This window comes from Oenanthe melanoleuca, chromosome 24, assembly GCF_029582105.1.
Source record: "Oenanthe melanoleuca isolate GR-GAL-2019-014 chromosome 24, OMel1.0, whole genome shotgun sequence".
NCBI lineage: Eukaryota > Metazoa > Chordata > Aves > Passeriformes > Muscicapidae > Oenanthe > Oenanthe melanoleuca.
Window position 1 is genome coordinate 1111712 of NC_079357.1, and position 13134 is coordinate 1124845.

General features: G+C 61.3%; 1 protein-coding gene across 1 annotated transcript; it reads right to left on the reverse strand.

Moving 5' to 3' along the window:
- Positions 1 to 365: 365 nt before the first annotated feature.
- LOC130262397 (uncharacterized) lies at positions 366 to 12803 on the reverse strand. Its single transcript, XM_056509490.1, has 14 exons — positions 12677 to 12803; positions 6451 to 6513; positions 6222 to 6263; positions 6035 to 6109; positions 5865 to 5901; positions 5642 to 5691; positions 5023 to 5097; positions 3109 to 3202; positions 2322 to 2416; positions 1649 to 1687; positions 1443 to 1517; positions 841 to 877; positions 672 to 702; positions 366 to 543 (listed from the first exon to the last, which is right to left on the reverse strand). Exons 2-13 carry the CDS (start codon positions 6506 to 6508, stop codon positions 678 to 680), a joined length of 702 nt encoding a protein of 233 aa, XP_056365465.1. The 5' UTR covers positions 6509 to 6513; positions 12677 to 12803; the 3' UTR covers positions 366 to 543; positions 672 to 677.
- Positions 12804 to 13134: the final 331 nt, after the last annotated feature.

The following is a 13134-nucleotide window of genomic DNA, read 5'->3' on the forward strand; positions in this document are numbered from 1 at the left end:
CAGGAGCCTGAACTGGAGTGTTCCCAACACCTTCCCAGCTCCCAGCACCGCGAGGGCTGCGAGGGAAAGAATTAACCCCATCCCATCCAGAGACGGGCACACAAAGAGCCCCACAGTGCTGCCAGCCGCTGCCTGGGCATCCCAAGGGAAAAGCAAGTGCTGCAGGATCCAGAACACGCAGCTGGGAGAAGAAACATCCGGAGCAAACGCGGGGCTGCCTGCTCCGAGCCTCGGGCTGCGGAGGAGCCAGCGGGAACCTTCCCTTTGCTGGGTCTGTGGTGGAAGATGCCTGCAGGGCAGAAAAGTGATTGGCACCCGGCCAGGAGAGTGGGCGATTCAAACGCCTCGGGCACACAGTTTAACCTCTCTTGAACTTTATTAGCCAAGAAATTCTTGCTGGGTCTAAGAGAGGGAGAAGCACGAGGGTAGTTTGCGTTCTGGCCTTGCGGGGTAAGGGATCCACTGGAGCGGGGTGAGGGGTGGCCACTGGCCAGGACTCCTGGGCTTCGGCTGGAGCTCTGCTTCCATGATGGCACTGCAGCTCTGAGACAGGGACAGAGGGAGGGTGACATGGGCAGCGTGTCCCAGGAAAGGGACAGACCCCCAGAAGAACTGCCCTGAAGCACGAGTACCCCGAACAGGGAGCCTGGCTGCCAGCTGCAGCCTCCTACCTGCACCTACAGCTCCTCCTCGTTCCCTTGTCTGTGGAGCAAAACGCAAAGGGAGAAGGGTTACACTGGGAGATGTGGCTGAGAGAGGGGGGAACGTGGGCTGAACCCTGGCCCTGTCAGCTGGCAGGACTGGAACAGGCAGGAGAGATGAAAACCGTGCAATACCCACCTCCTCTTCTTCCTCCCTCCGCAGTGGAAGCGCTGGCCTGGGGATGAGAGCAGTGACTGAGGCCGAGGCTCCCCCCACCCCATCACACCCATCCCTGCAGCCCCGGCCCTGCTCAAGCTGCCCCATGATTGCAAATACTGCTGGTTTTCATGGTTTTCTCCCTAAAATTAGTGGGCACCATCCTTGCAGCAGCTGTGACCACGACCACCCTGCACGAAGTGGTCACAGAGCACAGAGCAGTGCCAGAACACCCAGACAGGGTCACAGGGTGCCCTGCACACTCAGCATGGGGTCAGTCTGGGAGCTGCTGAGGTTCGAGGGCTCTGGGAGCTCTGGTTCCTCTCTCTGGAAATGTCAGAGTTTTCTCTGCTATTTTTAATGAGTGACCTTCCCTCTGAAGCCCTGGCGCTGGCAGGGAAACACTAAATATTTACGTGGTCTCCCTCCCAACTCGCCCTGGATGGAAAGTTCCCAGGCAGCCCCGGGGGCAGGCTGTGCCCACCCCTGGTGCTGTGGGGGCAGGGTTGGTGCCCCCAGTCCCCTCCCGGCCAGAGGAGGAGGCTGAGAGGAGCACGGAGCAGAGCCGAGAGGTGTCCACTTACTGAGGATGATGAGGAGCCCGATCACAAAAGCCACGACGGCGAAGATCAGCCCCCCGTGGCGGATGGTGTCATAGTCTGGGGAGGAGGAGAGGACAGCCCAGGCCGAGCTGGGGCTGAGCCCCAGCCCAGAGCCCACGGCAGAGTGGCAGGAAGGGGCTGCCCGTCCCCCTGCCCGCAGCCCCCAGCCTGCCCGGGCACACACTCACCGTAGCTGAACCTGTCCTGGCCCTGCTCGGGCACTTGCTCTGAAAAGAGGAGAAATTCCACAGTGAGAGCCACGTCCTCACAACGTGGAGGTGGGAGAGAGCAGGATCTGGAGAGAGGGCTGCAAGTGGGAGTGCTGTGACCGCCCTGGCACGCAGCTGAGCCAGGAAACTCCTGGGTCTCACCCCAGGAGCTTTAAGGTCCATGGCAAATTCACGGGATGCACCTGCAGGCTGCATCTGCATCTGCAGGATGCTCGGGAGCCTTCGAGCTCCAGCTGAGGTTGCAGGCAGGGCCCCAGCTCCACTGCCCTCGGGAAGTGCCACTGCCCGCAGGACTCCAACACTGGCTCTGTCCCCTCCGTGAACGGAACTGAACAAACCCCCAGGCTCACACCTCGCACCAGATGCACCCCAAAAACCCCCCTCCGTGTCAGCGGGCTCGTCACCATGTCACCGCTCCAGCCACCTCACCTGACTGCACAGCCCTCTGCCGGGAGCAGCTTGGAAGGAGAAATCACCCCAAGAAGCCAAACACCGACGTGCCACAGGGCTGTGGAGCTCTGAGGATCCATCCCCACGTCTGCCCACCCCAAATCCTCATCGAGAGCTGCCCCCGTGGTGGGAGGGACCAGCGCTGCCCCTCGCACGGAGATGTCCCCGCGTCTGTCCTTACCGTCACCCATGGCCTCGGCGTGTCGTCCGGCGGGCGCCTCGCTCTGCGAGTGGGCACCCACGGGAAAGCGCATTAATTGGGAGACAAACCTCATTAAACATTAATGGCCTCGGTGTAATGTTTATCGCAGTCACGAGGGGAGGCACAGGGCTCCCGCCTGCCTTTGGGAAAGCGGGAGGGGAGGGCAGGGGCAGCACCCACCGCGCCACCCGAGCTGCGTGTCCTTGTCCCAGCCCTCCCTCCCCTTCCCATTCCCATTGTCAGCCCTGCTGGGCTTCACCTCCTGCGGCGGTGACGAGCCGAGGGATGGGCTCGAATACAGGCTGTGACTGCTTTTGGCTGGAGAGCAGCGATCAGCACGGACACACCGAGGGTGTCGCTGGGCCGGGGCAGCAGCTCCGTGCCAGCACCGAGCCAGCAGCAGCACCGCGATGCCCGTGGCGCATCCCCGCCGGCGGTGGGCACCGGGACGCCGAGCCCCTCCCCGGGCGGTGCCAGCCCCGGGCCCGGCGGGGCCAGCTGCCAGCAGGGCTGTGCGATCCAGTTTGCTCTAATCTGGCCATCAGCGGGCCGGAGTCACGCGCGCAAAGGCGATTAACGCCGGGGGTGGCCGTGGGGGGAGCCGGCCCCGAGGGACGCTCGCCTGGGCAGCGCCGAGCAGCGCAGACACCCGCAGCCCTGCCGCGGTGCCACGGGGTGCAGCCAAGCCCCGGGAGGGTGCTGCGGGGGGCTGCCACTGCTGCCACTGCTGTCGCGGTGCCCTGGCAGCGCTCAGCGTCCGCCGCACCGGCGCGCCAGCAGCCCGACAGTGCGGCTCCCAAAAAGCCCAGGGACAAAAGTGGCCGTGGCCGCGCCCCCGCGCTGCCTTCCCACGGGCTGAGCTGCACAAGGGAGCAGGAGGGGGCTCGGCAGCACAAAGCCCGGCTGTGCTGCCCAGGACGCTGCCCCTGCTCCCCTGGCCCCAGCCCTGCCACAATGGGACGGCGTGGGAAGCTGCCAGGCTGCCCTGGGAACGCCACGGCCCTCGAGACAACGCAGGCAGGCACCGATAGAAACGATATTTTATTCCTTTCCCCTTAGGTCACAGCACAGAGCACACCAGCCCTCCAGCACAGCAGCACACTCGCCTATTTAAAAGGAGACACAATAGCTCAGTTTATTTTACAACACTCAGGGTTTGGCCATTTTACACACCACAGGGAGCTCTTTGTTTCGTGGTAACACCGACGGCACACTGGGGACAGCACAGGCACTCCGACTGGAGGGACACACACACCGTGACACTCGGGGGTCTGCTCTGCCCGGGAGCTCTCTGCAACAGCCAGGACAGAGGGAAGGGACAACACGAGAGACACAGCCCCTCTGCCTGGCACAGATGGGACAGAGCTTCCCGGTGCCACCAAGTGATGCCAAGCATGCAGGGACACAGCCCACACTGAAGCAGGGCTACCACAGTGGGATGGACACAGCAGAAACTCCTCTCAGAACCATCCTGGAGGAAAAAAAACCCTTCTTGATGTGGGATGGCACCCTGAGGTGTTTCAGTGAAGCCCTGGGGACCCCTCACTGCTGCCCCCACCCAAGTGGGCCATACCCAGCCCCAGCTGAGGTTTTGCCTGCCCATGGACTTGGGGAAGAGCCAAAAATCACAGGTTTGCCTCTGACCCATGAGAGGACACAGGGTGACGATGGCCTGTGGGCTCAGCACGTTGTCACAGTGCAAGCTCAGTCCGAGAATCACTCAGTGCCACTCGCTGCTGCTCCGCGGGGAGAGGGGACAGCTGGCGCCGGGGGTGACACGGAACCACCACGGGACAACACAGCAGTGACACGGGTGGCACAGGGAGTGACAAGGTGTCAGGAGGGCAGGGAGCACCAGGAGGAGATGCTGCTGCCCCTTCCCTGCCAGAGACAAGCACAGACAGGATCTCTGTTTCTCTTCAGCCCTCAGCCTGTGTCACCCACCCAGCTCTGGCTCAGGCAGGAGCTGGTTTGTGCTGGTTAGTGGGGTCACTGCCGTGCTGCTGCCCTCATCCACAGTGTCACTGTGCTGGGGACCTCACGGGCTTCTCTGACACCACGGCCTTGCCTCACACTCAAAGCAGTGTCCCACGGGTTTAACAAGGGACAGAAATGGTGAGTGTCAAGCAGGAGAGGCAGGAGAGCTCCCTTCAGCCTTGAATGCAGCACCCCATGACCCCAGCAAGGAGGGCTGAGCCATGGGGTGTCCCTGCCTGACTCACCCCCCACCATGGCTGTTTTCAGGCTGGGGGCATGCAGGGGCTTATTGCTGAAATGGGGACGGGTGGCCCTGAAATGGCTGGGCAGGTCCCCAGGGCACTGCAGGTCCCCAGGCCCTGCCCAGAGCCAGGGGGGCTGTGCTGCTGGCACGGGCAGGGAACGGGGGTCCCTGCCCCACAGCCCACACTCCCTGTTGCCAGGCTTGGAGGGCAGCCCAGAGGGCAGCAGCCTGCCAGTCCTACAGAGCCCGAATCACACGCACAGCACGAGAAAGGTGAAGAGAAAGTCACAATTACAACACCAGCAACAACTAGCCCTAGAGGTAATGATCATCTCACAGCAACATTACACACCACGGGAGGCAGAGTGAGCAGAGTTTAGTCGGGTTAGGAGACAGAGAACGGCTGCTGGAGCACGGAGGGGACACAGACACGGCAGCTCCGCGTCTCCTGAGAGGGACCTGCTGCTGGGGGCTCAGTTTCCTCGCAGGCCGCGGGCATCTGCGCTCCGAGCGTCTCTCCTCGGGTCTCTGGGTCTGCACAGGGAGCAGAGCAGTGGGTCAGGCTTTCTCCAAACCAGGGCACAGCCCAGGGCATCGGGGAGCTCAGAGCGAGACACCCCGAGGGGTTCACACCCAGCTTTCTGAGCACCCTAAAACCAAAACCAGTTGCGGTGGAGGAGCACCAGGAAAAGGAAGTGTAACACAAGGGAAAATCCAGACAGATGCTTTTTTTTCCTGCTGGGCTGCCTGGGGACTCTCAGGACCTCGCCAGCACTGAGTTTCCTTGCTGTGGACCCCAGCAGTGCTCGCCCCCACCCCATTCCAGGGATGCCCAGTCCCACTGGCCTGCTCAGAGCCCTGCAGTCACCCCATACACAGCCCCAGCTGTCCCTCCCGCCCTGATGCCCCCACTCAGCCCGGCCTGGCACTCACAGCATTGGCTCCTGCTCAGTTCTCTGCTTTCTGTGCCGCCGTTGCTGCAAAGGGAAAAGCAGAGGGGTTTGTGGTGCCTGCCCGGTGCTGGGAGGGGGCTGTGACCTGGGGCAGTGGCACAGTGACCCCAGCACAGTGACCTTACCATTCGAGGTGATCAGGTTCTCTGCCTGAGCCTCTTCTTCTCCTGGAGCCCTGCAAGGAGAGGAGCACGGTGAGGGCAGCTGGGGTCTGTGCCCCATCCCGGGGGCAGTGCGGTGGGATGGCCAGGAAGGTGCACTGGGGGCAGGCAGAGCTGCTCCCCCAGTTTTGGGCACCCCAGAGGGACACCCAGAGAGTGCAGCCCCCACCAGGCTGCCCTCACTCACCTGGGCTTCTGCTTGAAACTGCACCTGCACCTCCTGCCTGCAAGGGGAGAGAAACTGTGAGTGTGGCTGGAGGGGGAATGGGGTGAGGCCTTTCCAGTGCCCCCCCAGCACGGGAACAGCCCCTGCTGCCCCAGCCTGCCAGCCCAGCACCCACCACATCCCCAACTTACTGAGGATGAGGAGAATGCCCACGGTGAACAGGACCACAGCAAACACCAGCCCCCCGATCCTCAGGCTCTGGTAATCTGGGAGGGGGAGACACAGGGCTCGATCCTGCTGGGCTCAGGGAAGGGGGTGGCTCTTTGGGTGCCCCTGGCACATCCACACCCACCCCCAGGCTCAGCCATGCTCACTCACCATAGTTAAAGGGATCCTCCTCCTCCTTCTCCTGCGTGGCCACTGGAAAAGAGCAGACAAGGGGGTATGAGCTGAGTGAGCCCCTGGCTGCTCCCCACAAACTCTGGGGCTCTGGGCTCTCATGGCTGCTGCCCCACGCCCCCTGCAGCCCCTTGGATCCATGTGGAGACTGTTCCCTGGGGGTCCCCAGCCTTTTCCTGAGGTGTGTGTGGGAAGCACCGGCACCTACCGTCTGCCACGGCCGCTGGTACCAGCAGGGAGCACAGGAAGATGAGCGCTGCCTCCATGGCTGCTGTGAGAGAGGGGAGAAGAGGGTGTCAGCACCCAGATGCCTCAGGGAGGGCAGGGACAAGGCCAGGGATCACGGGGGAACTCAGACAACCCATGGGAGAAGGAGCCAGGCTGGTCCTAAGAAACACCCAGGGTGCCACTGCAGCGCCCAGCCCAGCTGTTCAAAGGCAGGAAGGGAAGGGCTTGAGCAGACAGACAGACTTTTTTTTTGTGGGGTTCTGTGATGCATTTTTGACCATCTCCACTTGGCATAAATCTCAGCACAGTCTCAAGTTTGCTCTGCAGGAAATGGGGCCAACATCCCAGCAATCCCACCCTGTGCAGCCCTGGGAGCAGTGTCCAAGTGCTCCTGGAGCTCTGGCAGCTTTGGGGCTGTGCCCATTCCCTGGGGATCCTGGGTAGCGCCCAGCACCCTCTGGGGGAAGAACCTTTTCCTAATATTCAACCTAAACCTCCACAGAGACAAAAAAGAGGCTGGATTTACAGTTACCCTAGTTTGCTAAAACATTCAAGCCTAAATCCCGCTGTCTTTGGGAGAAGTTGGCGTAACTTAACCAGTTTGCTGAATATTTCCAGCCTCCTAAACTGGGACAGACTCCATTCGCACTTGGGATTATTTTTTAATGTGGTGCGTTTCAATTAAAAACTTTCTCAAGAAGATTTAAGAGACACCACGGAAGAAGAGGCAAGAAGAACAATTTTAGTTCGCTCTTTCCACATCTGCTCTTAAAACTTCATTGGATTTGAGCATCCCAGGGCTCCTCTCAGCAGGGCACGGCACCCGGCCATGAGCCCCCGGCCCGGCCCCTGATGATGACTTGTCCCAATTAGCATAGCAATTACACTCCCGCAATGAGGCCAGTGGCCTGGTGGGACGTGAGCTCAAAGACACACTTGCCCTCCGGGCTCCCTGCAGCAGCAAGGAGAGACCATAAATAATCTCGGCGTCCCCTCCCAGCAGAGCCTGTCCCCGTCCCTTCTCTGGTAACACCCGGCCGGAGCACGGACCTTTCTCCACGGGTGGAAGGACGCTGTGGCCGGGCTGTGACACTCCCTGCCAGCTCGGGCAGTGGGGGGACACGTCCCCAGCTGCATTTGGGACGCGCCACCTTCGCTGCTGGGACCGATCCTGCCGGGGCAGCGCATCGCCACCCACAACCTGCTGCCAGCATCCCTTCTCCAGCTCCCAGGGGACATCCAGGGGACAGCGGGGAGCCGCTCCCTGCCCTGCCAGCTGGCACAGGGCACTGCAGACCCGAAGGTGCGCTGGCTGCGTGCGGGGCACACCTCGTGTCGGGAGCAGAGGGTTTGGCTGATGCAGCCCCTCCGAGGGCAGGCGGTGGGAGCCTGGCTGCTGTCCCCCGGCTCCCCGGGGCTCTGCCCGCTGGTGACAGCGGTGCCAGGCGGTCCCCCCGTGCCCCGGCGCCGGGCTGGGTGGCCATACATGGTCGGGAGCACGGAGAGGGGGCTCGCTGCTGGCTCGGCAGTGGATGGGAGGTTATCGAGAGCCCTGCGCGGCCCCGATAGCGCCGAGCGCTACAGAGCTGCTGCAGCTGCTGCGCTGGATTAGTGCCGATAAGGAAGGGGCCCTGGACACAGCAGGAATTCAGCTCGCTGACGGAGGCAGAGCCCGGCGTGCCGCTATTCAGCCCCTCCAGAGCCTGACCTGATTCCCATGCAGCCTCCATCGCAGCCCACCCCTGCTGCCCCGGCCAGCTCAGCTGTCCCAGCCCGGCTCCCTGGGACACCGAGGTCCCCCAGACCCTGCCACGGTCCCTTCTCCCACTTTGTGCCCAGGACTGGCACGGAGCAGGCTCAGCAATGCCCACAAGTGCTGCCCTTGGGAACCAGTTGCACTCACCCCACACAGGAGGCAGCCCCGGCCCCACCAACATTCCCAGAACCCGCCTCGCTCATCACAACGAGCGGCATCCCACGATGACTCCCATCCCTCCCTCCCCTCCCGCGATTTGCCATTCCGAAGGCGATGTGTTTACCCGAACACTGGAGGGTTTCATCCCCCCCTGCTGCAGCTGCTGGGCTGCACCGGAGTGTGCCCAGACAAACCCCCTCGTTTGCTGATGTGCAGATTTCAGGGTAATTACCAGGTCTTAGAAACACACACAAAGAGCCCACAGCTGGTGGCACAGTCACTTGGAGATGCACATCTCCTTTCTCTCGCGTTCTTTTTCTCTTCCCCACAACGTTGCAAAGCCAGTCATTTTCCCAGCTCACGGTCTTGTGCCATGATCAATATTCATCGGCTCCCGTATTTCTCAAACAAATCATTCATCAGATTTTCACAGTTTTGCTGCCATTTGCCTGCTACTGGATCATTCCCTGAAGAACACACTCAGGGAATTTTGCATTATTCCCTGCCCTGAGCCCCTCCACGTGGCACTGGGCCCTGCCCAGCCACACACACACACACACACCCTCCACCCCTTTGCTCAGCATTTGGCTCCGTGCACGTAGCACGGCAGAGTTCACTGCTGGGCCGAGCCAAGCACGCAGCACACATATGTTCTTTGTTTTTCTATCTCAATTCCTAGAATTCACACACTTCCGCGCTCTCAAACTTATCTCTGCACGAGTGAGCCGCCAGGATTGGCAGTGTCCCTGCTCCAAAGGCAAACACTGCAGCGAAAACGAGCCCAGCTCTCCTCCAAGGAAGCATATGCCTTGCAAAGAGCCACAGGTTTTTTTGGGTTGCTCCAAGTTGGCCCACCCACTTCTTCCTGAAGCTGAAATAAAGTGAGAAGAGTGAGCGCTGCCAAGGGTTTGCTGTTCTCCCTGCTCCTGCCTTCCCCCGCGCTGAATCCAGCTGCGCCTCAGCACAGGAAAGGAGAGGGAAACCAGCAGCTGCCACGTCCCACAGCTCAAATCTCTCCCTGTTTTCTCCCCATTGGTAATACAAAGTTTGGAGTCACCACGCTGGACACCATGGGCAGTGACTTGAACCCAAACATGGGGGTTCCTGTTAAAACTGTGAGATTCAGCAAAACACGGAGAGAGGCGGAGCGGCACAGCAGCGTCCAGAACTCCCCTTCCTTCTTATCCCAACTCAACCTGCTGCTTAGTGAGGGAAACCAAAAATCTTCCACCATCCCTATGTCCACAGAAGAGCCGGTGGTAGGAGGAGGCTGCAGGAATTTGTGAGAGGCTCAGGGGGAGGAAGCAGCGCCACAGACTGAGGAAGTACACAGAGTTTGCTGTTTTCTGGGAGGCTGTGGAAGAGAGTGGGTTGGGGGATTAACCCAGTGCTGCCATGGTGAGGGTCAGTTCCCCCTGCCCAGCGCAGCCAGCAGTGACACCCACAAGGCAGGGTGACAATGGCAGGGCCACCCTGGCACCAGCAGCCACCCGCGCCCAGGCGAGCCGGCCGGATGATTCACAGCCCTGCCGCCGCCCTGCCACGCGCACAGCCAGCTCAGCTCCGTGCACAGCACAGCCACAGCTCCTCCTCAGCCTCTTCCTCCCTCCTGGATCATCCCTCCTTGCCATTCCCACGCTGGGTGGGTGTGCGTGCCTGGAGCCCGGGCGAGGGAGAGGAGCAGGCAAATCCGGGCAGACAGACCCAGTCCCTCCTGCCTGGCTCAGCTCTCTGCAGCACAGCAAATCCTGCCAGAGCAAGGCAGGTGAATTTGTAATGCTCTTGGATCTCCAAGTCCCCTTTTCCTTTTCATTATTTTGCATAGATCTTCCCTGTCAAGTCTGAGCCATCACAGCGCAATCCTGGGCAGCCTCCGCCTTCCGCCAGGAGTCCTCAGGGCATCTCCCGAAGATCAGACCTAGTTAAAATCTCTGGCTCCTGTGCAAAGCCCCCCAGACCGTGACAGCAGCGCTCCGTTGCCCGGGGCATTTAAGAGCGTGCATGTGTGAATGGACATTTCCAGCTCTGCATAGATGTGCTCTTCTGCCATTTCACGTCAGCATCAATCTGCCTATTAATGTGCCTGTTGTTGTGCCTCGTGCTTCTAAATGAGAGAGGAGAGGAGATTTCCAGCCCTCGCCATTCTGGTATGGGTGGCCCTTCCCAAATCCGGTGCTGATTCAGAGGCTGACTGGATGGGAGAAACAAACCTGGCTTTACTAAAGTCTAATTGTTTCTTTTGCTGGTTTGGGGTGTCTCTGAGTGCACCTGTACCCCGGAATTCCACTTGTCTCCTGCAGGGCTTCTTCCAACCTCATGGAACTGACCCTAAATCATTGAGAAGCCTCAGCCAAGACTGCCTGGCCCTGTGTGGCTCAGCACAGTCCCCAGCTCGTTGATGACATCCCAATGAAGCAGCGAGGCCAGTCCTTCACTGGGGCAAACCTCCAGTGCAAACCCTGCTGAGCTGAAGGCTGCCTGGCCAGGGAACCCAGCCTGGGCTGCAGCAGGCAGTAAACATCACCAGCACCTCCCACAGGAGTCTGCTGCTCCTGATCCCTCCTTATTTAATGAACAGATAACCAGGGGCTGTAAACCTGACTGTGCACCTGCCTGAACCATCCCATCCTCCTACCATACCCTTGTTTGGCCACACACTGGCTGAATGAGCCTGGGGCTCTGCAGGGAGCCATGAGAATCCCACAGGTGAGACAAGGGAGAGGTTTCCTGCAGGATCCTGGTGGTGAGAGCACCCCAGATGATCAGAACACCCTGACTTAGCAGCGTGCAAGGAGCTGTTTGAGCCTCCTGAGTGTGCTGGGTACCACAGCACTGCCACGCTCCGCAGCACATCAGAGCAGACATTTTCTCCCTTCTCTCCTCTGCTGTCACCATCAGCAACGACCACCACGAGCAGGAGGCAGACAGCAGTGCCCTGAAACATGGCTGTTGTCCCCACCAACGCTGCCCCAGGCACAGAGTGATAGGCAGGTGGGACAGGACAGGACAGGACACCTCCCTGCTGCCAGCACCAGCGGTGCCTTCTCCATGCTCGGGGACACAACAGCTGCAGAGCTCAGCAGCCTCTTTACACCTTGCAAACACACACAGCCTGAAAGGCAAACATGGGGGAACAGCAGACACAAAGCTGCTGGTTTGCTGTGCCAGGGAGTGTCCCCCACGCCTGGCAAAGCCGTGGCTCCCCACCCTGTGTTTTACCTGAATGGGTACGTGGAGACAAAGCGATAAAATTTCCATGTGAGCGTGAGCCATGAGGCTGATGGGAGGGAGGTGCAGGCAGACTCGCACCTTGCAGGCACAGGATATCCTCCAGCAGGTCCCAAACACGCTCTAACAGGTGGCCTGGCTTGGCAGCCATGGCGCTTCATGCTGGCAGCTCTCCACTCCGCCTTGGAACCACGGCCCAGTTGTGCACGAGCAGGGACTCTCCGGGTTTGTCTTTGCTTCAAACTGGGAGCAAAACCACCCAGCGGGACTGAAAATCCCAGCAGGACCCACCAGCATCTTGGAGCGCTGTGGGCTTGCCAAAATGGGTGCTCCATGCGAATCCACACGCGGCTTCCCCCGAGAGGCTGCTCCTTCACGCTGCTTATTCACATCCACACAAACCACCTGTCACTTTCCCTCCCACAGAAATATCCCTGCAAGATCCAAGTTCCACCACATGGACTCCAAAATCCGTTTCTTTGGAAGCATTAATTACACACCCTGAGAGACACGCTCTTCCCTTCCTCCGTACGCCTTCCCGGCTGAGGCGCTCGGCTGTTTACGCACGGTGTTACTACAATATTGAACAACAGGAGCCAGAGCGCTGCCAAGGGCTGCGAGAGAGGCATCCCCCGGCTCCCCGGGATCCCCCCGGCTCCCCGGGATCCCCCCGCTCCCTGTGAAGCGCCGGGCGTGCTCCAGCTGTGCCTGCGGTGGTCTCGGGTGGGTCCGCCGGAGCATCCTCCCCAGCACGGGGGGCTGGTAACCAGGGATACGAGATACGGGAAACCGCGGTACCCGGCGTTGCCATGGCAGCCGCCGGGACCGGGATGCGAGCGGGTCGGGGCGAGGGGCGATGCCCCGGGGCAGCGGGGCGGGGTCCCGGCCACCTCCCCGGCGGGAGCGGGGCTGGGGCTCGGTACCGCACCCCGGTACCGGGGCACGGAGCCCCGAGCGCGCACCCCAAGCTGCGCGCTGCCCGGCCGACCCCGAGCCCCCCGACTCCCCGATCCCTCCCTTCCTCCCCACCAGCCCCCCCAGACCCCTCTCCGGCCGGACCCACCTGAGCTGTCCGGGCGGAGCCGGGTAGAGCCGGGCTGGCCCCGCGGCTCCGGGCGGTGCCGGGGGAGAGGAGCGGAGCGCGGAGCGGGGCTGCCGCACAAAGGGGAGCGGGCGGGCGGAGCGGGGGAGGCGCCTGCGGGGCGGGGGGCGCGGGCAGCGGCGGGGGCGCGGCCAGCACGGCCCGGCCCCCGGCGGCTCCCAGATCCCCCCAGAGGAAGGCACGGGGATGCTCTGGGGGATGGAGCTCGTCTGCTCTGGGCAATAGCCTGGAGAAGAGAAGCTCCAGGGAGAGCACCTAAAGGGGCTCCAAGAGATCTGGAGACGGACTTTGGAAAAGGGATGGATTGGAGACACAAGAGGGAACGGGTTCCACTGCCAGAGGGCAGGTTTAGATGGGATATGGGGAAAAAATTCTTCCCTAAGTGGGTGGGGAGGCTCTGGCACAGGATGCCCAGAGAA